Source organism: Vipera berus (genome assembly GCF_964194415.1).
Source record: "Vipera berus genome assembly, chromosome: 1".
Classification (NCBI taxonomy): domain Eukaryota; kingdom Metazoa; phylum Chordata; class Lepidosauria; order Squamata; family Viperidae; genus Vipera; species Vipera berus.
In genome coordinates this window covers 157,914,575-157,939,369 of record NC_138202.1, presented here as the reverse complement: position 1 = coordinate 157,939,369, position 24,795 = coordinate 157,914,575, and the positions used below count along the sequence as shown (strand labels likewise).

At 40.1% G+C, this 24,795-nt stretch overlaps 2 protein-coding genes across 6 annotated transcripts in view; one reads left to right on the top strand and one right to left on the bottom strand.

Annotated features, from left to right (window-relative positions):
• Positions 1 to 394: 394 nt before the first annotated feature.
• Positions 395 to 9,715, top strand: METTL5 (methyltransferase 5, N6-adenosine). Of its 5 annotated transcripts, none has more exons than XM_081317434.1 (9): positions 395 to 858; positions 1,188 to 1,344; positions 2,204 to 2,313; positions 2,844 to 2,958; positions 4,306 to 4,487; positions 6,759 to 6,841; positions 7,171 to 7,222; positions 7,703 to 7,752; positions 9,082 to 9,715. In XM_081317434.1, exons 3-9 carry the CDS (start codon positions 2,205 to 2,207, stop codon positions 9,184 to 9,186), a joined length of 696 nt encoding a protein of 231 aa, XP_081173560.1. In that variant the 5' UTR covers positions 395 to 858; positions 1,188 to 1,344; position 2,204; the 3' UTR covers positions 9,187 to 9,715. The 5 variants fall into 5 exon arrangements, 4 of the variants coding, with proteins under 4 accessions (XP_081173560.1, XP_081173559.1, XP_081173562.1 ...); XM_081317433.1 differs by having other exon boundaries at positions 396 to 858; positions 1,188 to 1,668; XM_081317436.1 differs by having other exon boundaries at positions 407 to 858; positions 1,188 to 2,313; positions 9,144 to 9,715.
• The window catches only part of SSB (small RNA binding exonuclease protection factor La), a 30,032-nt gene continuing 14,537 nt past the window's right edge, over positions 9,301 to 24,795 (bottom strand). Inside the window, exons 7-12 of the mRNA XM_081317417.1 lie at positions 23,675 to 23,746; positions 23,546 to 23,588; positions 21,084 to 21,224; positions 20,105 to 20,291; positions 10,570 to 10,698; positions 9,301 to 9,835 (exon numbers count right to left, since the gene is read on the bottom strand). Coding sequence (XP_081173543.1) covers positions 9,735 to 9,835; positions 10,570 to 10,698; positions 20,105 to 20,291; positions 21,084 to 21,224; positions 23,546 to 23,588; positions 23,675 to 23,746 — 673 coding nt within the window. The 3' untranslated portion in view covers positions 9,301 to 9,734. The remainder of the gene's footprint in view (positions 9,836 to 10,569; positions 10,699 to 20,104; positions 20,292 to 21,083; positions 21,225 to 23,545; positions 23,589 to 23,674; positions 23,747 to 24,795) is intronic.

Sequence of the window (24,795 nt, the reverse complement as noted above, 5' to 3'; positions counted from 1 at the left end):
CCTGAGCCAGCTTGGCTGGCTCAGGAATTCTGGGAGTTGAAGTCCATGAGTCATAAAAGAGCCGAGGTTGCCTACCCCTGGGTTAGGCGTTGATTATGGCTGGGTGAAACTTTAAGGAAGCAGGACCAGAAACCTATCGGGGATGAAGCAGGGCGCTTACCCGGTCTTCTTACATAGAAAGCTGTTGCTAAATAGTCAAATAGCAGGCACCCCAGAATAAGATCTTTCTGATCTGAAAGGTTATCTCCGTGGTAAGCAACCTTGGCTCTTTTACGACTCGTGGACTTCAACTCCTAGAATTCCTCAGCCAGCATGGCTGGCTGAGGAATTCTGAGAGTTGAAGTCCACGAGTCATAAAAGAGCCAAGGTTTATTTTTTTATTTTTTTATTTATTTTAATTCCATTTATATCCCGCCCTTCTCCGAAGACTCAGGGCGGCTTACAAGCTTAGCAGTAGCCTTCATTCTATGTATATGCCTGCTTATTAGGGCTTTCACACACACACCAGCGGCATTATTACAAAGTCAGCTTAATTGCCCCCAACAATCTGGGTCCTCAAGTGTCATCAATTTCTAGCGAAGGTGGAGAAAGGCGCCTGTTACATACCCACAGAGCAAGACAAGTTCTACTTTATACTGTGCATAAATGCACAGGGGGGGGGAACCCAAAGAATGTGGAAATGCAACATAAGCCTTGATGAGGTGAGCAGAAATAAAATGCATAATCTTTACTTCAAGTGGAAAAGGCAACCATTAAAAATAAAGAGTTTGCTAAGACGTTCGTCTGTGTGATCGCTGGCAGTCGAAAATGACTTGATGGCACAGGAGGCGTTAAACTCTGGAACAGCAGTTAACGCAGGTTAAGTATTGTTAGTATTTTTAGATAAGTTTACGAGCCATAATGAACCACATTTAAATTTTCAAGGGATTGAGATGGATCGAACTGAGCCGAATCGAATCAAACCTGTGAGGTATTCACCCCCTTATGGTATACTCTACGTTTATGTGCAAGTAAAACTCTCCTGCTTGGCATTGCGGAATTTATTTTTTTTAAAAGTCCGGGGAAATAGATAATAGCATTACATAACAATCAACAAAAACCGGACTTCTTTACTTTAAAACTATTTTCTCTTGAATAGACGTGTCCAAATTGAGATCCCATTAGCTTCGCTTCTTTTCTATTTCTAGGATTTCCAGAGTAATGGACATGGGGGAGAAAAGGTTCCTTGTGTTCTGTTTTCTGGATAGGAACTGAAGGCACGGAACTTCGTTTCCTTTGTTTGGAGGGTTGCTTAAGTTGCTGCTCAAAGCGGAAATACGTGATCGTTGAGGAAAGGGCAGAGAGGTAAAAGCGTTTTCTATGTTTTTAGGAGGTGTAGGTTAGAGTAGATGTTGCGATTATTTGTATAAATAATTTCTCTACTTGCATTAACATATAAAATAGTTAACACATTTCCTCCTGTATAAGGATATTCTGCAAATTTATCCCAGAATTAACGGAAACTCGGGAAAAAACAGGCAAGAAAAATAATTAAAACACTTGGAGTCTAGCTCGACTGGAAAAAGATTTGGATACAACAATGCTTCTCAGGATTAATTTCAGTTCATAAGCTCAGAAGTATCTACCTCATTCCCCCAGTTTTTTCCATTAACGTTCATCTGAAGAAAAGTAAGGTCGTTACTTTGGAACATTTTAAATGTCCCTACATATTCCATTGTATAATGCTTTCATTTTTATTTATTTTGGATTTGTAATCAGTTTTTCTGCCATGTTTAAAGTTAAGCAACACTAAATTTTGAGCATAAAAATTAACAGGTTTTTTTCCTAGTCTGGTTTTACGTTTCAAAATGCTATCTGTTAGTATAAATTTGGTTTAGTTTGCTGTATTAGTGCAGCCATTATGGTTTGTGAAGCATAATTTATGGCTTAATGTAATGCAAATCCAGAGGATTAGTCTGTTGGAATATGAACCAGTTCATTTGTTGGATAACATTTTTCATTCAAGGGAGATGGGGGGCTAAGAATTATGAAATATAGATAAATGTCAATAAATTTAGAGTTTTCTTGTATTTTAAATTGTATGCCTCAGATTTTTTTAAAAAACATTTTTATTGAGATTATACAAAGGACAGTATAAACAAGCATTAATATTTGTATGTATTCATTCCCTTTATATAACTGATTATAAATCTTAAATTCTAAGCATGAAAAAGTTAAAACTTAAAGAACTTGAGAGTTGTTTGCAACAAGTTGATGTCTTTGAGAATCCAAAACTCCTGCTTGAACAATATCCGACACGGCCACATATTGCAGGTAAATTTTATTCTTCTCTTTGTCATGTATATAGTGTTGGTCTATTGTACATATTCTAACAGCTCATTCTAAAGATTATCTTCATTAAATTATATGTTCTTTATCTAATATAATAATGCTGATTGTTTAATTCCAAGAATCTTAGAAGTTGGGAAGTTAATATTTCGCTAAGTTTAACTGATAAAGTCTCCTGTGTAACTAATGCCTGTTTCTTGATTAGATTCTCCCCTATACTTTTTCTACCTATAAATATCAGTGCTTTTTTCAATCTAGATGTTTTTATTTAAGGAGGGCTTTTCCTTGAAAACTTTGGTATTTCACTTATGTGAGTTTCTATTTGCCTTACGTATGTAGCCATCTTAATAGGTGTTATACTTCATTACTGTTATAAAGTTTGCTGACGTATTAATTTGTGGATGAATAAAATGTTGCTTGAATGAGGAAACAGATCGGATGACCTTTATTCATCCCAGTTTTAGTATAGTTTGTATTTGCTCTGAACCTGTTGCCTATATGTCTTTATTCTCCAGCATGTATGCTTTATACAATTCATAATACATTTGATGATATTGAAAACAAGATTGTGGCAGATCTTGGATGTGGTTGTGGCATACTGAGCATTGGAAGTGCCATGTTGGGAGCAGGGTAAGGAATCTCATTTTCTTATTGCTCTTTTAATATTAAACTAAATGAGGAAAGCTGAAAACCAGAGGTACTTCAGAACAAGAATGTCAAAACGAGCTATATTATCTCAAAATAAATCCAACTAAATCAGGGGTGTCAAACTGCCGGCCCGCGGACCAGATGCATCATGCGGAAGCCGCACCCACCCCATTGCCGGCAATGGCAAAACTGTCCCGATATGTTGCATGATGTCGTGAGTTTGACATGTCTGATCTAAATGGTCCTGGTAGCTTTAGAAAATGTTTGTTGCATGTTTTTAATTAGTCATGGTTAAAACTAGTCAGAATCAGATTACTAGGAAATCCCTGGGCTGTAAACTAAACTGCGAAGTTAAAAAAAACAACCATCCTGAAATAAAACAAAGGTAATGACAAGCCACTACTATATTGCCACCAAGAAAAGCTATATGGTTACAGCAATCCAATTGGATCTTTGCCATTCAGTCCAACTACAGGTAGTCCTTGCTTAACAACTGGTTGCTTGGTGACTATTCAAAGTTATGACAGATCTCCCTGAGCTACTTACAACCCAGTTCCAGAGTTCTGATGGCCATATACAAACATCTCCATCTAGTGATTGTATTTTGGGTGTTTTGACTATTGGATTTGCCCTGATGGCCATCTGCATCATGCCTCCATCTCACAACTGCAATTTTTGGCGGATTTTGCTGTTTTCTGATATTTACTTCTGGATTTTGGCAAAAAATGTCCATTGAAGAAACCAGTTAATGGCTGCGGCATTTGCTTACCAACTTAGGCTGTGAATTCAGGCACAGGCACATTCCTGCGCCTGATTTCACACTTCACACTGACATCACATTTAATGAGTTTAACAAATTAAGACTGTAATTCTGGATGTAAGTCAAGGACTACCTGTATTGTAAATACAGATTTATTAGACATATTTCTAATTTAAGAATGCAGTGTAGGTACTCACATTATTTTAAACAAAATGTGCATCTAAAACACATTGATAGGCTTGTGATAAATTAGTAGTTTACATATGAGTAAACTGCATCAGAGACTACATTATAGGATACGCACTCCATATTTCAAACTTTTATATAAATAACATCTGCTACTGAAATAGCATCACTTGAAAAACCATTCGAAGATGAAATCACATTGACTAATCGTTCAAAATTTATATGTCATTTAGAAATCTTAAGTGTTCATTTTTCCTTTAGCAAAAAAAAATCACAACAGATCTGCCAGTAGTATTAAAATTAGCGGTAGGAGTTGACACATTTTAAAAGTAATATGTAATAGTAATATGCTATTATAATTCTCTTAATTTTATTTTTCCCAGGTTATGTATAGGATTTGATATAGATGCCAATGCGCTGGAGGTATTTAACAGGAATACTGAAGAATTTGACCTCACAAATGTCGACATGGTTCAGTGCAACGTATGTTCTTTGCTTGACAAAATGTCCAAAACATTTGATACAGTTATTATGAATCCTCCTTTTGGAACTAAGCACAATAAAGGTTAGCCATTTTTTCCTTGAATGGGAATCAACTTCCTGAAGAAGCTGCTAATTTTATTTATTTTACAGCATTTCCATAATGCCAGTAAACCCATACTTCCTTTTCTTACCTTCTCTTAGCTGCCATGATGTCTGTCACCTCAGACATAATATAAACTGCCCTGACCACCACCACCCCATCTTTCCCAGCTAAGGGAAAGGTAGGCACTTTTTGTCATGGAAGATAGATGGGCAGACTGGTCTAGTGTGCTCTTGACATCAGCATCATTTGACTTCAATCCTACATATCCAACTAATCCCTGTCAGCCTCACCCAATCTCCCCAGAGCGTTTTATTTCCTACCTTCTCTTAGCCATTGCCACCAAAGTTCTTGGCTTTTTCTGGTCTCCTTGCAAACAATCTGACCAGAATTCAGGTGTTTAAATTCATGGAAAATTTGAAACTTAGCTCTTGCATGCAAAAGATGTTTTGCCCATTCCTGCCAAGTAACCATGTATCTCTGCCATGTATTCCAGTACCATATTACCTTTGTAGTTAAAAGTTCTTCATCCCTACCTTAAAACCTTTGTGCTGGATTTGTTACATTCTGTGGTTCGTAGTAAGCAAGGTTAATTTATATCTTATCTCTGAAATTTTTGTTAGCCTGTATTCCACCAATCGTCCATAAATTCAATTCCTTCATATCCTTACTTTTATCCCGATACTCCCATATTACACCCCTCCTGCATGAGCTGCATTGGTTACCGGTTGTCCTCCAGGTGAGATTTAAGGTGCTGGTACTTACCTTTAAAGCCCTACATGGCTTAGGCCCAGGATACTTGCAGGACCATCTGCTGCCGGGAACGATTTCCCATCACCCAGTACGCTCACACAGAGAGGGCCTCCTCAGGGTGCCGTCGGCTAGACAATGTTGGCTGGTGACCCCCAGGGGGAGGGCCTTCTCTGTGGGAGCGCCAGCCCTATGGAACCAGCTTCCCCTTGAGCTTCGGATGGCCTTGGACCTCCGGTCCTTTCGCCACGGCCTCAAAACATTTCTTTTCCATCAGGCTGACCTGGACTGATAGGGATTTTAAAATGTTTTTTATTTTTAACTTTAATTTTAACTTATTCTATTGGGGCTATTAATTTAATTTCTTTTTTAACTTTTGTATCATTGTATTTTATTGTTGTTAGCCGCCCTGAGTCCTTCGGGAGATAGGGCGGCATATAAGTCCCAATAATAAATAAATAATAAATAAATCTGTCTTGAAACAAGTATAACCCAGAAATAGCTTTCATTTTATAAATGTATTTCTACCATTTCTACCATTAGTGTAATGTGGACTGTGCGTTCCATTTTATATTTAAGGCAAAAGCTTTTTTGATAGTTTAGCACATACCAGATATTTAACCAATTATGTGTTTATTATTGATAAGTACATTTATTAGCGAGATAATCAAAAATATCTGACAGAAATCAAACAAACTCTGATGTTAGAACTTTAATTCAATATAAGAAATAGTTGGAAGCAATATATCTAAACAAAGGTGGTTACATAATACAGATGATTGAATTGTTTAAACTGATTAAGCATTAAAACATTATACTAATCAGGAATGTTTAAAAAATAAAATTCAATTTGCTGTCTGTTGAGAACAGGGGAACACTTGAGTATTTGATACAGGTAGTCCTCAACTTACAACAGTTCATTTAGTGACTGTTCAGTTATAATAGCACTGAAAAAAAGTGACTTACGACAGTTTTCCACTTACGACCATTACAGCATCCCCATGGTCACACGATCAAAATTTTGACACTTGGCAACTGACTCATATTTATGATGGTTGCAGTGTCCTGGGGTCATGTTATCACCTTTTGTAACCTTCTGACAAGCAAAATCAATGGAGAAACCAGATTCACTTACAGCCATGTACTAACTTAAGCAGTGGTTCACTTAACAACTGTTGAAAGAAAGGTCGTAAAATGGGGAAAACTCACTTAACCGCTGCCTTGCTTAGCAACATAAATTTTGGGCTGAGTTGTGATCGTACGTTGAGGACTACCTGTAGTATTCAAATCAGTTGGGCACCTAGTAGTGAAAGAAAAAGGTGTATTCTCAAAGCTAGATAATATACAGTGCTAACCATTATTGAGCTTTTCTTAACATCAGCAAGACTGCTTTATTTCTGTAGGTGACATTGCTCAAGGCTGCTGAGATATTAGAAAGGCAGGACAGATGATAATTGTGACTGAGTAAAAGAGGCTTAAAACTCAACACTTTTATTTTTGTAGGCATGGATGTGGCTTTTCTCAAGACAGCTGTGCAAATGGCAAGAATAGCTGTGTATTCCTTACATAAAACATCAACTCGACAAGTATGTCTAAAGTTTGTGCTGATACACATTCTTGTATGGAACAGTAAGATTAGAAATGTTGGGTGTTCTACAATCATAAGATGCTGACATCAGGTGTCCTGGAATAGCCTGAGACATTTTATTAACACCATATTCCAGATATATATCAGAATTAAATTTTTATAATACCAATCAGTTTGTGCAAAATCTACTGTAGTAGTTTAGTTTTCAGTGTTTGGAACAGAAAAACCTTGTGAAAATTTGTTCAGGAAAATCATTGTCATCAGATGATATATAGATTGATCAAAATTAAGGGAACCTCTAATATCTTACATTCCTTCCATGCTCAGCATATTCAGAAAAAAGCAGATGAATGGAATATAGGGATGGAAGTTTTAGCAGGTAAGGACAAGTTGTTATTGTTGAATTCAATTTAAAGGCAGAGTTCCCGTTTAAATATTAGTCTCTCTTTATATAGGATACCAAATACCTTTATAGAAGCTGTCTTTAAATAGCATGATAAAATATGGGGGTTTTTTTACTTTTAATCATTTTATACTATTGTTTCATAGCAATTGTTTCCCTTGTGCTTTTTAAAATACACAGATCCAAAACTATTGTGAAAATTATTTTATAATGCTATCTTAAATTAAATATGCTCAAAATATAGGCAGTATTTGCATTGTAGAAGTTGATCTCTAATGAACTGTTGCTACTCAACCAGACACAAGATACTTTTATGTAATCATAAGCATATCCAGTTACCCAGTATCAGATATTCAGATCATACGTGCATTAACTGTTTCCAGCTGTTATATACCGTTTCTCAAATATATTTATGATTTTCTATTACAGCTTAAATTCTTTTTAATTCACTTTTAGAACTGAAATATGATCTACCAGCATCATATAAATTCCACAAGAAAAAATCGGTAAGTATTAGGCCGCTTTTAATTTGGAGTAAACCTATTTAATTGTGTTGCTGAATAACTGAGCTGTATGCAAATGATCGTAGACAAAAATGTTTCCATTTGAGCTGGGTCTCTAGTATAATCTGGTATTAAAAACAAAATTGAAGATCTAAACAAAAGGGCGTAGAAATGTAATTTCTAGAGCCAGAGGAGTCCCTTATCCTAATCAACAACATGGGACCTATTTTATTACATACAACAATTCACCATTCTCCGGCTGGTGCAATCAAATGTGGCTCCTAACCTTTCAGTGACAGGTTGATATGTTGTATGATAGACAAGGAAGGTTTACAAGTGAGAATTCCTACTCAGAAAAGATTGAAGTTATCACGGTGTTTTATCAAAGATAAAACCTACTATACGAATATTGTAAAAGGACCACAAAGCAGAGGTGCATAATAACGACGAGGAGAATCATGCAATTTCCCTGTGGTGAAATCCATATGGGTAGCAGAATTATTAGAACGCAGTATTATTTGCCTAGGGCAGATATTCACCCTTGAAAGAGAATGGCACTACTGGTTCAACTAGACTGAATCAAACCAGTTCACATAAACAAACTGTAAAATTCTGTGTTTGGGGCTGTGCAGGATTTTAGTACATAAAGTAAAAAAACTGTTTCTGAGTATACAGGAACGCACATTTAGTATGCGTCTCAAACTCCTTAAGTCAAACTCACATATCCTTGGGATCTTGTGCCAAGAAACTACGTGATCACAGGAAAGCCAACAACCATATTAAGCATCTGCCTACAGGTATAAACTGAGCATCTGTACAAACTCCAAATTCATGTCGCCTTCAAATTGAAAGGGCCGTGCAATCTTTCTGTTTAGCACACACACGTTCCATTCTACCTGCAATTCTCAAGTCACCGTTAACTCTTTAGCTGAAAACAGTCAACAAGCAAAACAAAATATATTTCAGACCGATGACTACCTTCTGTTGTAGAAATATCCTTCTAATTCTATACCTGTTCTGTCTTAATTTGATTTTTGTCTGCCGCTAGTAGAATAGTTGGGGAGAAGATAAACAGGAATAATATGGATCTAGCTATTTGGTTAAGACAAATCCAGCCCACAAATTTAAGAAGCTGGATCACAATTATAACAAACTCTCAAAGTAGCACATTTACTAGTGCAGGGAGTGCATGTTAGAAATCAAAATTAAATGAGATTTTCCATATGTACAGAATCAGAATTGATGGAAAACTTTTGTTGATAATATATTACAATACTATTTTTTAAGTCTCTCTGAAATAAAAGTTATGAGCAGGGTATATTTATTTACTAGATCAATTCCCCTGTTCCTTCATCATGTAATATAATCTATATTGGATTTTGCTATATGAAAAGCAGCCTCTGTAGAAGCTACAGTCACCTTTGCACTAAAACCTAAAGCAACATCTGTTCATTGGAGAAGACACTTTCTGTCCTTGCCGTACAAAGAAAAGATATTTTGAGAAAGTTCTAATGCAGCATTGAAGACAAGTACAAAATTGGAGCTAGGTGCTCATGGTAACTCTACATAGTTGCTTTATTTTATTTATAGATTTTTTCCTTCCAATAAACTAAAGTAGCAATACAATTTGATACATCTGTAACCGAACACAAAGATTCACAAACCTTTAATACACAAGATACTGATACTTATTTGTTATACACTACTCAATAAAAGTTTTGTACATAACAGATATTAGGATATAGTTCAGTTTTTCAGCCTTTCACCCTAATTATAGGCTCATTCATCAGATATTTTTAAAAAACTATGTTAAATCAGCCACAATTCCAAGAAAGAATCTCAAAATGTAATTTTCTTCTTTGTCTTACAGGTAGACATCAAAGTAGATTTTATCAGATTCTCTTGTGAAAAAAAAAAGATGGATGGAGGAATGACTTAAAACTGTATTAAAATAATAAAAATAGCATTGAATGGTTTTTGCAATTTTACAACTGAATTCCAGCACCATTTTCTGTTTTTAGTTGTTTGGCAGCAGGCTCTTCTTGCTTATCTTCTTCAAGTGGTCTTTTCTTGGGACTTGCTGACCCTGTAAAATTGACATTTCAGTCATGGTGGGCTACAACAATCACAATCTGACCTACAGTAATGAGCCAAGTAATATCAAGCTAATTTATATTATATATTAAATGACATTATAGTCTCATTTAATTTGGTCTGTTTCTCAGAACAGATTACGAAACTGGTTACATTAACAAACTTGAGAAAACCAGTAAGGAATGTAACTATTACCATGTTTCCCCAAAAATAAGACTGGGTTTTATATTAATTTTTGCTCCTAAGACACATTAGAGCTTATTTTCCGGTTAGGTCTTATTTTCGGGTAAATATGGTACAAAATGGGTCTGTCTGGCTTACAATCCTAACTGGGGCTTATTTGTGGGGGGGGATAGGGCTTATATTGCGGGCATTGTGAAAAACCATGATAGGGTTTATTCTCCAGTTAGGTCTTATTTTCGGGGAAACAGGGTAGATAAGACACTCCAATCTCCAATGGATGGTGAATCTACCCATGGATGTGAAACTCAGGTTTCCATTCTGATTCATCATTTATGCAGAATGTGGTCTCCAAAGAGAATGGTCTGAATACTACAAACAGTTTTAGCTGGCAAATTTCCAATAGCCTGCACAATTCTGTTTGGGGGAGCAGATTTCCAAACAGCTAACAAAGATTTAACACAGAAGCTCTGACAATAACTTAATAGCAATTTTTCCGCACACCATATGAACATTTTGGTATCTTGCTCCACAAAGATAAGTCACCTGTGGTATTTTCATCTTCACCCTCCTCTTCATCTTCACTTTCAAATTTTGTTTTCTTGCCTTGGAATTTCACTTTTTTGTCTTGTGTGTCTTGTGCTCCCTTGCCACCTTTACCTTTGCCTTTGCGACCTGGCAAAAAGGGTATGTACATCATTAAGATCATCACACTTTTAGAAATTTATTCCTCACATTAAGAGGGAAGGCAGTCATATAAAATAGCCATAAAATAGCCCTTCTCAATTTGGACCATAGATAGAACTAGTTTCCACAATCCCCAGCCAACGTGGCCAGTATCCATGATAGCTGAATTTAAAGAGTAGTCCCTTAGTCTATTTTATATCAAAAGGAAGTGCTCACAGTGCATCATGGAAAAAAGGATTTAGTGATTTTCAATTATACATGAATAATAAAGAAACACTGATGCTTTCTGTGAACTAGTTTATTACTTTAGATCAGGGCTTTGCAACCTTTTCACCCATTGTACCACTTTTAGGATATGGCAACATCCGAATACCACCAGTTGCCTAGCAAGGTGTCAAAAACTTGATGACCCAAAAAAAGGGGGGGGGGAAGTGATGAAGTACAGGTAGACCTCCAGCTGGAGCCTGGCGCTGATCCTGGTGCTTCCACTGAGCCCTGACAGCCCCAAAGAAGCGCTGGTCCTGGCGCTTCTGCTGAGCCCTGACAGCCCTGCAGCTCCAGCCATCTCTCGCTTAGGCTTGTGCGGTGCTGCCACCGGTTCAGCTCATTCCCCTCCCCCACTACCACTTTTCTAGGATGGTCGTGTACCACCTGCCAGGTGCCAATGTACCACAGGTGGTACCCGTACCACTGGTTGAAAAGCCCTGCTTTAGGTGATTTGGTTGACTCCCATTTGTTCATTTTGTGTATTATCCAAGATGCATGAAAGCTCTTCTCCAGTGTATACTGTAGCTCCTAGTGTATATAATGATTCTTCCTATAACCAGTTCATTTATTAATTTAACTACAGAGGTAGCTGCAGTTCTGACAGGAATAAATTTATATTAAGATACTAAACATGTTTTCCTATGTTATGGCAATGAAAAGCATGCACTATCTGGCATGGGTTAGAGTTAACAGAATTTTTCCTCTAAGGTTTGTGTATTTCTAATTGCTCCAGCTGGTGACATGCAGGGCACTATTAGCAAGATACTGGGATTATCAATGAAGTAATTTTAGAATGAATCAAGTCTACTCCAATGTACACCCTACACAAGGCATTCTACCAACAAAATGGTTCTGGCAGGAGGCAGGACTATGGCAGTTTAGTGGACATGTTGATGTGAGTGTAGCCATGTTTTTTCCCTTTTGAAACTACCAAACTAGGGGTTCCTAACTGGGGGTACTTGAACCCCCTGGGGGTGTGAGACAATATTCCAAGGGGCGCAAAAACTTGGGTTTTCAAAATTATAGTGTATATGCATAATTAGTTGCCGTTATTTTGAACTTTTGTAAAGGGGTACGAGAATATATCAGAAGGGCTCTAGGGGTGCAGGGTATAGAAAAGGTTGGGAACCACAGCACTAAACAATTCTGAGATTTATAGAAGAGGTTTTATAGGAAAACCCCACTTTCTGGGTGATGTGTGTAAACAAATTATATTTCAATCAAATGCATTTGATTGCTATCATGAACTGCTAACAAAAGATTTCTAGAAACCACAAAGAGAGGAGTGGTTACGGTCACATTTTAGTATGAAAAAAACTAAGCCCTAGATGTAAATAACAATTGCTCCAAGATCTTTGTTGGGTCAACTGAAGAACATGCTTGGATCAGCAATGTATCTGAAATGGAAGGAACCTTGAAAGATGAAAATATAGAACTTGGAAAAAAATCCAGACTCACAAACCCAAAAGGGATGTGTCTGTAATGAAAAAGCTTTTGTTGGTAAAGAAGCAACCAATTTTCAATGATTGGAGAACACCGTACAAAAATGCAGATATGGGTCACCAGTGCAGAATTAGTGGCAAGCCACAAATCCATTTTTCTCACTAGTGCCACAAAGAATCGGGTGTGGGCTAGGCTGCTCTTTTTTAAAAAAGTGAATCATTTGTCCTTATCTAGTTTGTGAAAGAAAATCTACAGTTCTTTCCTGCATGAGGATACTACCAAGAATTGGATGTCCTACACTGAAGCTTTCATTCATGCTATATTATATTGGCAGATGAAAAAAGTCTTAATCCAATTGGAAGTTCCATAGCACTAAAATTTGTCCCATGAAAAGACTGAAAGACTCCATTGATAATGGAGAACACACTAAATCTTGCAATACCTTAATTATAAACAGCTATAAAGCAATTTAGTAACATCCTGAAAAGATTGCTATCTAAGCCTTTTTTGTTAGGTTAGCCTCTCTGGCCCTTTATTAGTGTATTTATTAATACACAGGTTATTAGAAAAGGTTTAGCAATGAATGGAGGGCAGACTAGATCAAAGGATAGTTACCACATCCCAATTCAAATTAGCAGGAGCAACTATTAGCTACATGGGTAGCAAATTAGTTTTATTGTACTCAAGAGGGTTGAACCAAAGGAAAATCTTAATGGAAAGCCAAATGGGTCACTGAACACCCAGTTATAGGAACACATATAAATAACCCGACAAAAAGGTCATTGTCAGCAATGGATAATCCAGTAAGATTCACATCTCACCTGCTGGGACTCTTGTGTATAAGCAAGGCATAGTATCCTCCCCTCAGTGTGACTCAGGGCACCACATCAAATTATAGATCACATGGACATACAACACTCCAGTATCTGATTGTTTTAATATAAACAATGCTGCGCTTCAATGGTTAGATGATCCAGACATTGAAATTTGAACGTGGATCTTTTGACATTTGTGCTTTATTGCATTCTACTAATCTAGTTGAAATGTTATTTTATATTGCTAGTCCGTGTATGATATGTCACATCTTAAATAAATAAAAGAAAAACTCAGCTGAAGCAGACATTTTATGCAAATGCTTGTTCTCGGTATCCAGCAGTTTGGTGGTATTCTTGGTGATAATAACTATTTAATTAAATAATGCAAGATACTAATAATCTTCAGCCTAAAGAAAAAGATTTTTGAAAATATAAGAGGTGTTTCCATGATTTTTTTTTTCTGTTCGCTGGTGGTCCTTTACAAAGAATGTTTTCTTAAAAAAAATTCCAAGAATAGGCTAAATCACATAACTGGAACATTTTAGTAAAAACCTGAGATGTTTTATTGGTTTGTTTGTATTCTGCCTTTATTATCTTTACAACACAAGGCTGTGAAACCTGGAAAGGTGTGAGCGTAGGTCAGACGTTAATTCCTTCAAATAGCTACTCTACAGAACTCTCTCTGGCAGGAAAAATTAATGCACTACTAATGTCATTGTATCCCCTGATTCTGAATGCTATGTTTGGATCTTCCCAAATTTGCCTAACAGAATTTCTTCTTGGTAGCATGAGAAGTACAGGCAAAGGAAGAAAAATCCAATAGCCTCTTTTTTAAAAAACAAAAACAAAAGAAGGATCTGAACACGATTTTTAAAAAGTTCTTGTTAGTTGCAAACTCGTGTCTGACCCATCGCGACCCCATGGACAACGTTCCTCCAGGCCTTCCTGTCCTCTACCATCTTCTTGAGTCCATTTAGGCACACGCCTACTGCTTCAGTGACTCCATCCAGCCACCTCATTCTCTGTCATCCCCTTCTTCTCTTGCCCTCAAACTTTCCCAGTATTAGGCTCTTCTCCAGTGAGTCCTTCCTTCTCATTAAGTGGCCAAAGTAGTTGAGTTTCAACTTCAGGATCTGGCCTTCTAAAGAGCAGTCACGGTTGATCTCCTCTAGGACTGACCGGTTTGATCGCCTTGCAGTCCAAGGGACTCGCAGGAGTCTTCTCCAGCACCATAATCCAAAGGCTTCAATTCTTTGGCACTCAGCCTTTCTTATGGTCCAACTTTCACAGCCATACATTGCAACTGGGAAGACCATAGTCTTGACTATACACACTTTTGTTGGCACAGTGATGTCTCTAATTTTTAGTGTGCTGTGTAGATTTACCATGGCTTTCCTCCCCAGGAGCAAGCGTCTTTTAATTTCTTGGCTACAGTCCCCGTCTGCGGTGATCTTGGAGCCCAGGAAAATAAAATCTGTCACTACCTCCATTTCTTCCCCATCTATTTGCCAGGAATTGAGAGGGCCGGATGCCATGATCTTGGTTTTCTTAATGTTAAGTTTCAACCCAAGTTTTGCACTCTCTTTCTTCACCCGCAACAAGTTTCAAGTTTCAAGTTTTATTTAATTTGTATACCGCCCTTCTCCTTGGTAGGGACTCAGGGCGGTTCACAGGGCATATATAAAAAAGACAATACAAAAATTAAAAAAGATTAAACCAATGCCCAGTTAAAAACAGTAATACAATTCTAAAACGACAATTTAAAACCCATAATCCCCCGTCAGGCCAGACCAGCTAATTCAAATAGGTGGGTCTTCAGGCCACGACGGAAAGTTCGGAGATCTGATGCCGTCCGGAGCTCCACCGGCAGTTGGTTCCATAATGCCGGAGCGCCCACAGAGAAGGCTCTCCCCCTGGGGGCCACCAGTCGGCATTCCCTGACTGGCGGCACCCTGAGGAGGCCCTCTCTGTGGGAACGCACAGGGCGGAGGGGAGTTGATGCCGGCAGCAGGTGGTCCCCGAGGTAACCCGGACCCATGCCATGTAAGGACTTAAAGATCATAACCAAAACCTTGAACCTCACCCGGAAGACAACTGGTAACCAATGCAGCTCGCGGAGCAAAGGTGTAACATGGGAGTACCGGGAAACTCCCAAGACAACTCTCGCGGCCGCATTCTGTACCAGTTGGAGCCTCCGAGTGGTCTTCAAGGGAAGCCCCATGTAGAGAGCATTACAGTAGTCAAGGCGAGAGGTCACGAGCGCATGAGTGACCGTACACAGGGCATCCCGGTCCAGATAGGGCCGCAACTGGCGCACCAGGCGGACCTGGGCGAAAGCCCCCCTAGTCACGGCCACTATATGATCTTCCAGGGTAAGCCGTGAATCTAGGAGGACTCCCAAGTTGCGAGCCCTATCCACGGGGGGTAAGAGCTCACCCCCCATAGATAGAGATGGAACATTTTGAATGTCCCGGGATGCCGGAATGTACAGCCACTCAGTCTTGTCAGGGTTGAGTTGAAGTCTGTTCCTCCCCATCCAGACCCGAACCGCCTCCAGGCAACGGGACATCACAGCGAGGGCATCACTGGGGTGGTTTGGGGTCGAAAAGAAAAGTTGGGTATCATCGGCATATTGATGATACCCAACTCCAAAACCACGAATGATCTCACCCAGCGGTTTCATGTAGATGTTGAACAGGAGAGGCGAGAGAACCGACCCCTGAGGAACTCCACAAACGAGAGACCTAGGGGCCGATCTCTGCCCCCCTGCCAACACCGACTGCGAGCGTCCCAGGAGATAGGAGGAGAACCACTGAAGAACTGTGCCTCCCACTCCCAATCCCCTGAGACGCCGCAGCAAGATACCATGGTCGATGGTATCGAAAGCCGCCAAGAGGTCTAATAGGACTAGGACAGAGGAATATCCCCTATCCCGAGCCCTCCAGAGATCATTCACCAGAGCGACCAATGCCGTCTCTGTGCTGTACCCAGGCCTGAAACCCGATTGGTAGGGGTCCAGATAATCCGCTTCATCCAGGACCAGAGGGAGCTGATGCGCCACCACACTCTCGACAACCTTCGCAAGAAAGCGAAGGTTGGAGACTGGACGAAAGTTGTTCAATACAGCTGGGTCCAAGGCAGGCTTCTTGAGCAGAGGTCTCACCACCGCCTCCTTCAAGACGGTGGGGAAATAACCCTCACTCAAAGAAGCAGATATAACCGCCTGGAGCCAGCCTCGTGTCCTCTCCCTAGCTGCATAAACCAGCCAGGAAGGGCACGGGTCCAACAAACATGTGGAGGAGCTCAGCCTCCCCATAATCCTGTCCACTTCATCGGGTCACAGAATCAAACTCTTCCCAGGTAACGTTGACAAGACCGCCCGTGTCCTGACCGCCTGACTCTGCCCAGCTGGAGTCCAAACCGGTCCGAATCCGAGCGATTTTATCCGACAGATGTTGACTAAATTCCTCGGCACGACCCTGCAAGGGATCCTCCCTCACCTCCTGATTAAGAAGTGAGCGAGTCACCCTAAACAAGAGGCTCTTTAGTTCCTCTTCACTTTCTGCCGTTACGAGTGGTATCATCTGCATATCTTAGGTTGTTGATATTTCTCCCGGCAATCTTAATTCCAACTTTTGATTCATCTAGCCCTGCCTTTCTCACGATGTGCTCTGCATATAAGTTAAATAGGCAGGGCGACAGTATACAGCCTTGCCAGACTACTTTTCCAATTTTGAACCAATCAGTGGTTCTGTGTCCAGTTCCTACTGTTGCTTCTTGACCCGCATATAGGTTTCTCAAGAGACAAATAAGATGGTCTGGTACTCCCATCTCTTTAAGAACTTGCCAGAGTTTGTGGTGATCCACAAAATCAAATGCTTTAGCATAGTCAATGAAGCAGAAGTAGATCTTTTTCTGGAACTCCCTAGCTTTCTCCGTGATCCAGCGTATGTTGGCAATTTGATCTCTAGTTCCTCTGCCTCTTCGAAATCCTGCCTGCACTTCTGGTAGTTCTCGATCCACATACTGCTGGAGTCTAGCTTGTAGGATTTTAAGCATAACTTTACTAGCATGTGAAATGGTGCGATAGTTTGAACATTCTTTGGCACTGCCTTTCTTTGGAATTGGAATGTAAACTGATCTTTTCCAATCCTGTGGCCACTGCTGAGTTTTCCAAATTTGCTGGCAAAATGAGTGTAGCACTTTTACTGCATCTTTTAAGATTTTGAATAGCTGGAATACTGTCACCTCTACTAACTTTGTTGTTGCTCAGCTTTCCTAAGGCCCACTTCACTTCACATTCTACGATGTCTGGCTCAAGGTCAGTGACCACCTCATCGTGGTTATCAAGCACATTCTTCTGTGTAATTTTGCCACCTCTTCTTAATCTCTTCTACCTCTGTTAGGTCCCTGCCAGTTTGGTCCTTTATCATGCCCATTTTTGCATTAAACGTTCCCTTCATCTCTCCAATTTTCTTGAAAAGATCTCTGGTCCTCCCTATTCTATTGTTTTCTTCTATTTCTTTGCACTGTTCATTTAAGAAGGCATTCTTATCTCTTCTAGCTATTCTCTGGAATTCTGCATTCAGTTGGGTGTATCTTTCTTTTTCTCCCTTGCCTTTCGCTTCCCTTCTTTCCTCAGCTATTTGCAAAGCTTCCTCAGACAGCCATTTTGCTTTCTTGCATTTCTTTTTCTTTGGGATGGTTTTAGTTGTTACCTCTTGTACAATGTTGCAAACCTCCGTCCATAGTTCTTCAGGCACTCTATCAGATCTAATTCCTTAAATCTATTTGTCACTTCTACTGTATATTTGTCAGCGATATGATTTTGTTCATACCTGAGAGGTCTGGTGCTTTTCCATACTTTCTTCAGTTTAAGCCTAAATTTTGCAACGAGAAGCTCGTGGTCTGAGCCACGGTCAGCTCCTGGTCTTGTTTTTACTGACTGTAGAGCTTCTCCATCTTTGGCTGTAGAGCACATAGTCAATCTGATTTCTGTGTTGACCACCTGGTGATGTCCATGTGTAGAGCCGTCTCTTGGGTTGTTGGAAAAGAGTGTTTGCTATGACCATCGTATTCTCTTGACAAAATTCTGTCAGCCTGTGCCCTGCTTCATTTTGTACTCCCAAGGCCAAACTTGCCTGTTATTCCGGTTATCTTTTGGCTTCCTACTTTAGCATTCCAATCCCCCATGAAGATAAGGAAATCATTTTTTGGTATTAGTTCTATAAGGTGCTGTAGGGCTTCATAGAACCGGTCAATTTCATCCTCTTCAGCACCGGTGGTTGGGGCATAGACTTGGTCTACTGTGATACTGAATGGTTTGCCTTGGATTCGAACTGAGATCATTCTGTCATTTTGGGGATTGTATCCCAGTATTCCTTTTCCTACTCTTTTATTGACTATGAAGGCTACTCCATTTCGTCTGAGGGATTCTTGCCCACAGTAGTATACCTGATGGTCATCTGAATTAAATTCACCCATTCCTGTCCATTTTAGTTCACTAATACCTAAGATGTCGATGTTCAGTCTTGTCATCTCTTGTTTGACCACGTCCAGCTTTCCTTGATTCAGGGATCTTACATTCCAGGTTCCTATGGAGAAAAAATCTTCACAGCATCGGACTTTCCTTTCACCACCAGACACATCCACAGCTGAGCGTCCTTTCGGCTTTGGCCCAGTCGCTTCATTCTTTCTGGCGCTACTAGTACTAGCCCTCTGCTCTTCCCCAGTAGCATATTGGATGCCTTCCGACCTGAGGGATCATCTTCCAGTGTCATATCATTTTGCTTTTTGGTACTGCCCATGGGGTTTTCATGGCAAAGATACTGGAGTGGGTTGCCTGGTATGACCTGTCTGCCTTGGGGGGCCCTGCACGGCATAGCTCATAGCTTCATCGAATTACACAAGCCCCTTAGCCACTACAAGGCAGTAATCCATGAAGGGGAAAAAGACTTTAGGATAGTTTATTGAGAGAAAGAGGCTTGATAAAAGAAAAATTCTAGAGGGACAAAAGGACTTTTTTTTAGCCATACTGAGAAAAGAAAGGAAAGAACACCAGGGAAGCCTTCCTGGAGAAAATACAAAAAGGTAAAATACAGAATTCTGTCTTCAAAGCAAGGAGTAGATATCATTCAACTTTAGCATCTACTTAAAAGAGTGTTTGGGTTAGTTTGCCCATTTTTTGGTTATAAAGAGAGAAGATCAAGAAGTTCCCACACAATTCTGAACGAGTTCCAGGATTCTAAGTATGCAAACGTACCCTGGCATACATCCCCTCACTTTTCTGAACTCTCCTAATACAGAGATGGGCATTTTTTTTTTGGCCAGAGGATATGTTTAAGAAAAAAAATATTATACTCTGAGGGCCAAGCTACGATATCATCAAAAGGCTGTATCTGAAACGTTTCTGTGTTTCTGAAGGGAAGAGGCATTTAAAACCAAAAGCCCATCAGAGGCTTTTTAATATCTTGATATAGCATAAAAAGTTGGCTTGCTGGTCAAGGATTAGCTCCTGCAATGCCACAAAGTCATAGGCTACTCAAAAGCAAGGCCTTTGGCTCAGAGCTCAGTTCATCGCATTCACAAACCTTTTCCTCAGCCCGATAAAAGTTGGTCTTCCAGCACCCTCCTTCCTTTCCTTGGAGAGCACCACTGTGGGCGGGCTGGCTTCATGGTTTGTTCTGTAGGCATCTAAATCTGGACCTTTCCAGAGCCGCTGAAGATGAAAGGAGCCTTCAATGACTCCTGTGTAACACCTCGCTAGATTGGAACTCCTCTCTGAAGAGAGCAGCCCTTTTCAACAATTTAAGTACAACTTCCAGGAAAGATTAAATGAATACGTAAATGAGTTAAAAGGAACAAATCACCTTTTCCTCTTTTTCTGTTTAACAGCTCCTGCTGGCTCTCCATGATTTTCTTCAGTGCTTCTTTGGCCACATCTCCTTCAAGCACTTCCCACGTGACGTCTTTCTCTCGCAACTGTAATTTCCCATCATTTGCTTCCTTGGCTTTATCCAGCGCACTTTTGGCATTGCTCTTGAACAGGATGGTACCCTGTACACAGAAATATAATTTGAATCACTGCAGGCACCATCCAGCCATTTTTCATCCTCGCAATGGGATATTTGCAAATGGGTTCATCTTGGGTGATGCAGGGAAAGAACTGGAGGGAAGAGAAATTTGTATCATCAATTTCCTGGGCAATGGGAGAGTTCTGAACTCCTATTGGGCTGCTTCCAACCATCAGCCAGGAAACAGCATCTTCCCAGAGACTCACAGCTTGAAGAAACAGTCACTGCGAATTAAGTCTTCTATAAGCTTCATCCTATTCTACAGAACTGAATATCTGTATAATTCATTTGGGGGATAGATAACTGTCTTAGGATATTTTCTGACAAAAGCTGAAACCAGAAGCTGAAGAAAGCAACACACGATCTGCACATTTCTCCCTTGTCCTTAAGACACTTGCCTCTCTTGGACTACAGAAAGAAATTAGGCGTCCAGGAATATATTGGCAGGGAACAAATTGTTGCAGGGAGTAACTTATGAGGAATCTAGGATTTTCAAGGCCATCACTGTTTACTCTAACAAGGAGGAATGTCATTTGTGTTCTGCCATATTACTAGGAATTACTTCCCTAGAGAAGAGTTGAAAAATGTATCAAGTTTTTCCATTAAGATTTTTGCCATTCATGCATACTCTACCAGTAAATTTAAGGGAGATGAACAAGAAGAGTAAAAGAATCAACAGTCGTTGCTTCAAATAACGCCTATTTAGTCCTGAAAAGCGTGCCATCTATCTGCTTAACATTTCATTATTTAGAAATATCAGAGTAACCCTTCTGACCTCTTTTGCACCCCTGACAAAGTCTATCCACTTGATTTCACCGTGATCTGAAAAAACAGCGTGGAGGTCTTCTCGACAAGTATGATCTTCCAAGTCACCAAAGAATTTCAGCAGGCATCCCTGTTTCTCTGCCAGATATTTCTTTTGAATACAAAAAGAGGAAAGAACAGGTAAGGTACTTATTTATATCCCAGATGATTTACTGGACTTCAGTCAAAGGAAAGCCCTCAGATCTTTCCAGTGCTTAATCAGTAAAGAAGTATCCAATCAAGAAGTACACCCGAGGAACCATCTTGTCCCAATTACATTGACCTGGCCCACCCAGTCAGGCAGGGAGTGTTATGTTGCAGACCCCTTTTGTTACAAGAATTTTGATTGAGGGGAATCTAGGAAAACGGCCTTCTCTGCTGTTTTCTCCACCCTATGGAATACCTTGCTCTCAGAGGTCAAGTTGGCTCCAACTATTTCAGCCTTCGGGAAGGACTTGAAAACCTGGCTTTGCCAAATGGCACAGGGGTCGAAGAGTGGCCCGCAGCCCTGGGGTTGGCTGGTGCCTTGCGAGGGCTCTCGCCATTTTTTAACTCGTCTTTTTAATTTTACTTTTTCACCACTTTTAATTCTTGTTTTAACTGTATTTCTTTTACATGGTCCTATCGTATCTGTAAACTGCCCATTCGGATCGCGAGATGGGTGGTATCTGAATTTGATGCATCAATAAAATCCAAAGAGAGTTCCAGGCTTCTCTTCCAGGGTTGCGTTTACAGATCTTTTATAGTCTTGTTCCCGAGACATACCCTCTTCAGGGGCTCCCTCCCATGTGAGCTGAATCCTAGGGACCACACTCTCTCATACGGTCTGCCTCCTGGGAAAGTGGCCTGGAGATGTGTGGAAGTAGATTCTCACAGAGTAGGTTCGTTTCTCTCCCCCCCCCCCAAATCCCATGGAAGGTAGCAGGAACAACCCTAGTCTGTTCTAAAGTGCTTTTCTGCATATTTCCATTTCCCATACGTTTGTGATTCAACATGGCTATTTCCTCTAGGTGGTACACTTCATCCTTCCTTTATAATGAAAACAAAATACTGTATGCAGAAGATCCACTGAAGTAATTCTGTGTTCATCGTATGATGATTTAATAGCTTATATCAGGGGTTGGCAACCTTAAATACTCAAAAGAGCCACTTGGACTCCTTTCCCAGAGGGAAAAAAAACAAAACACTGGGAGCTGCAAAACCCATACCCACCCACCCACACACACACACACACACACAAAGGGGGAAAGCTTGACTGAAGAGTTTAATTAAAAAGAAATAAGAGGCTGCTGTGCATGAGTTCTCTCGCTCTCCCTCGCTCTCCTTCTCTCTCTCTCCCCGCCCCGCTCTCTCCCTCTCTCCGATCTTCTGTGCAAGTGCCTCTCTCTATCTGTCTCTGCAAGGGAGCCACGTGCGGCTCCAGAGCCGTGGGTAGCCGACCCGTGGCTTATATGAAACATTCCTCTTCCTGAAGGTTTAGTTCTTAACCTTGGATCTCCAACTGTTAGGGTAGAATCCTGATGATCATCCAACTTAACGATATAAGTTCAAGACCCACAACATTTGAAGACCTAAGCTTAGGAACCATTGCTCTAAAAGACTGAAAAAAAAATTTTTTACACCATCTTCTTATATTCCAAGGTTTTGGCAGCGTGGGAGGAGAACTGATAGGTTTGGGGTTTTTTTAGCAGAAGATACGGCTATTACTCAAAGTCATACCAAGGTAGAAATGAAAATGAGCACATTTTGCACTTTAGTAGTTGCCGGGGAAGACAGTTTTCTGCATTAAGTGTCTTTAAAATTTGAAGAAGTAAATGGCTTCCCAACCTGGCATTTTTCAGATAAATTACAGTGTAGCAAAACATTCATTAGTGTTTTATGCAACATACTAGCTATGCATCATGGAAAGTGTAGCTCAACAGTCTCTGGGTGCTAATTTGGGGAAGACGGTCTTATTCATTTACCTATAAACATTCTATGAGCCTTCTGCAGGCAATTTGGTTTCCTTTGTCAGGACAGCCTTTCCCACAGAATGAGTGAGCTACAAAACACAGGGCTGCTTCTAAGGTCCTTCTTTCACATAAGTCATTAGATTCATCTTAAGCCCAGTAAAAAGCCCTATTTCTAAAAGAAAATAGTATCTATCAAGGTTCATGTCTATCAAGGAGGTTCACTTCCTCCAGGGCATATGTTTTAGGACTGTGCCTAGTATCAGTAAGGAGTAAAAAACACCACTATTAAAGGCTGTTGATTTGAAGTATCCAGCTTCAAGCTTTCTCATTTGCCTTACTTTCAGGAAATCGGATTCAGGTTCATCTCAGCAATTTCCTCTTTATTTTACCACCGTAGCCTAAAATGTAGCCACTGCAGCAAGGAATAATGTAGCCACCACCAGAATGGATTATACGGTCAGTGAAATCAAAGGGAATGTACCATTTCAGCTTCTTCAGCATGCTTCTGTTTCTCTTCCTTCTTCCTGTCATAAAAAGGAGGGAAAGTCACGACAACAAAACTTGGGCACAAAAGCCAAAAGTTAATTTCAAAGTTCACACAGCCACTTACTGCTTGGCCTTTGCTTTTGCTTCCAGCTTATTCCTTTTCTTCTCATCATTCTTTTTGGCAAAGTAATCCTCCCTGCACAGAATACAACCCAGTTAAGCACATGCATTTGGGGTTACTACTGAAATGTAAGGTAATATTCAAATCTTCAGGTCACGATCTGAAAATGTTACTCAGCATTAATAGCAATAGCACTTAAGACGTATATACCGCTTCACAGTGCTTTACAGCCCACTCCAAGCAGTTTTACAGAGCCAGCCTATTGCTTCCCAACAATCTGGGTCCTCCTTTTACCGACCCCAGAAGGATGGAAGGCTGAGTCAACTTTGAGCCGGTCAGGATCGAACTGCCAAACTGCTGGCAGCTGCCAGTCAGCAGAATTAGCCTGCAAAGCTAGTGGAGGTGACAGTATTCCAGCTGAGCTATTCAAAATGTTAAAAGACGATGCAGTAAAAGTGCTACACTCAATTTGCCAGCAAATTTGGAAAACTCAACAGTGGCCACAGGATTGGAAAAGATCAGTTTACATTCCAATTCCAAAGAAAGGCAGTGCCAAAGAATGTTCAAACTATCGCACCATTGCACTCATTTCTCATGCTAGTAAAGATATGCTTAAAATTCTACAAGCTAGACTTCAGCAGTATATGGATCGAGAACTACCAGAAGTACAGGGAGGATTTCGAAGAGGCAGAGGAACTAGAGATCAAACTGCCAATGTACGCTGGATCATGGAAAAAGCTAGAGTTCCAGAAAAACATCTACTTCTGCTTCATTGACTATGCTAAAGCATTTGATTGTGTGGATCATAACAAACTCTGGCAAGTTCTTAAAGAGATGGGCGTACCAGACCATCTTATTTGTCTCTTGAGAAACCTATATGTGGGCCAAGAAGCAACAGTGAGAACTGGACACGGAACCACTGATTGGTTCAAAATTGGGAAAGGAGTCCGGCAAGGCTGTATACTGTCGCCCTGCTTGTTTAACTTATATGCAGAGCACATCATGAGAAAGGCAGGGCTAGATGAATCAAAAGTTGGAATTAAGATTGCCGGAAGAAATATCAACAACCTAAGATATGCAGATGATACCACTCTAACGGCAGAAAGTGAAGAAGAACTAAAGAG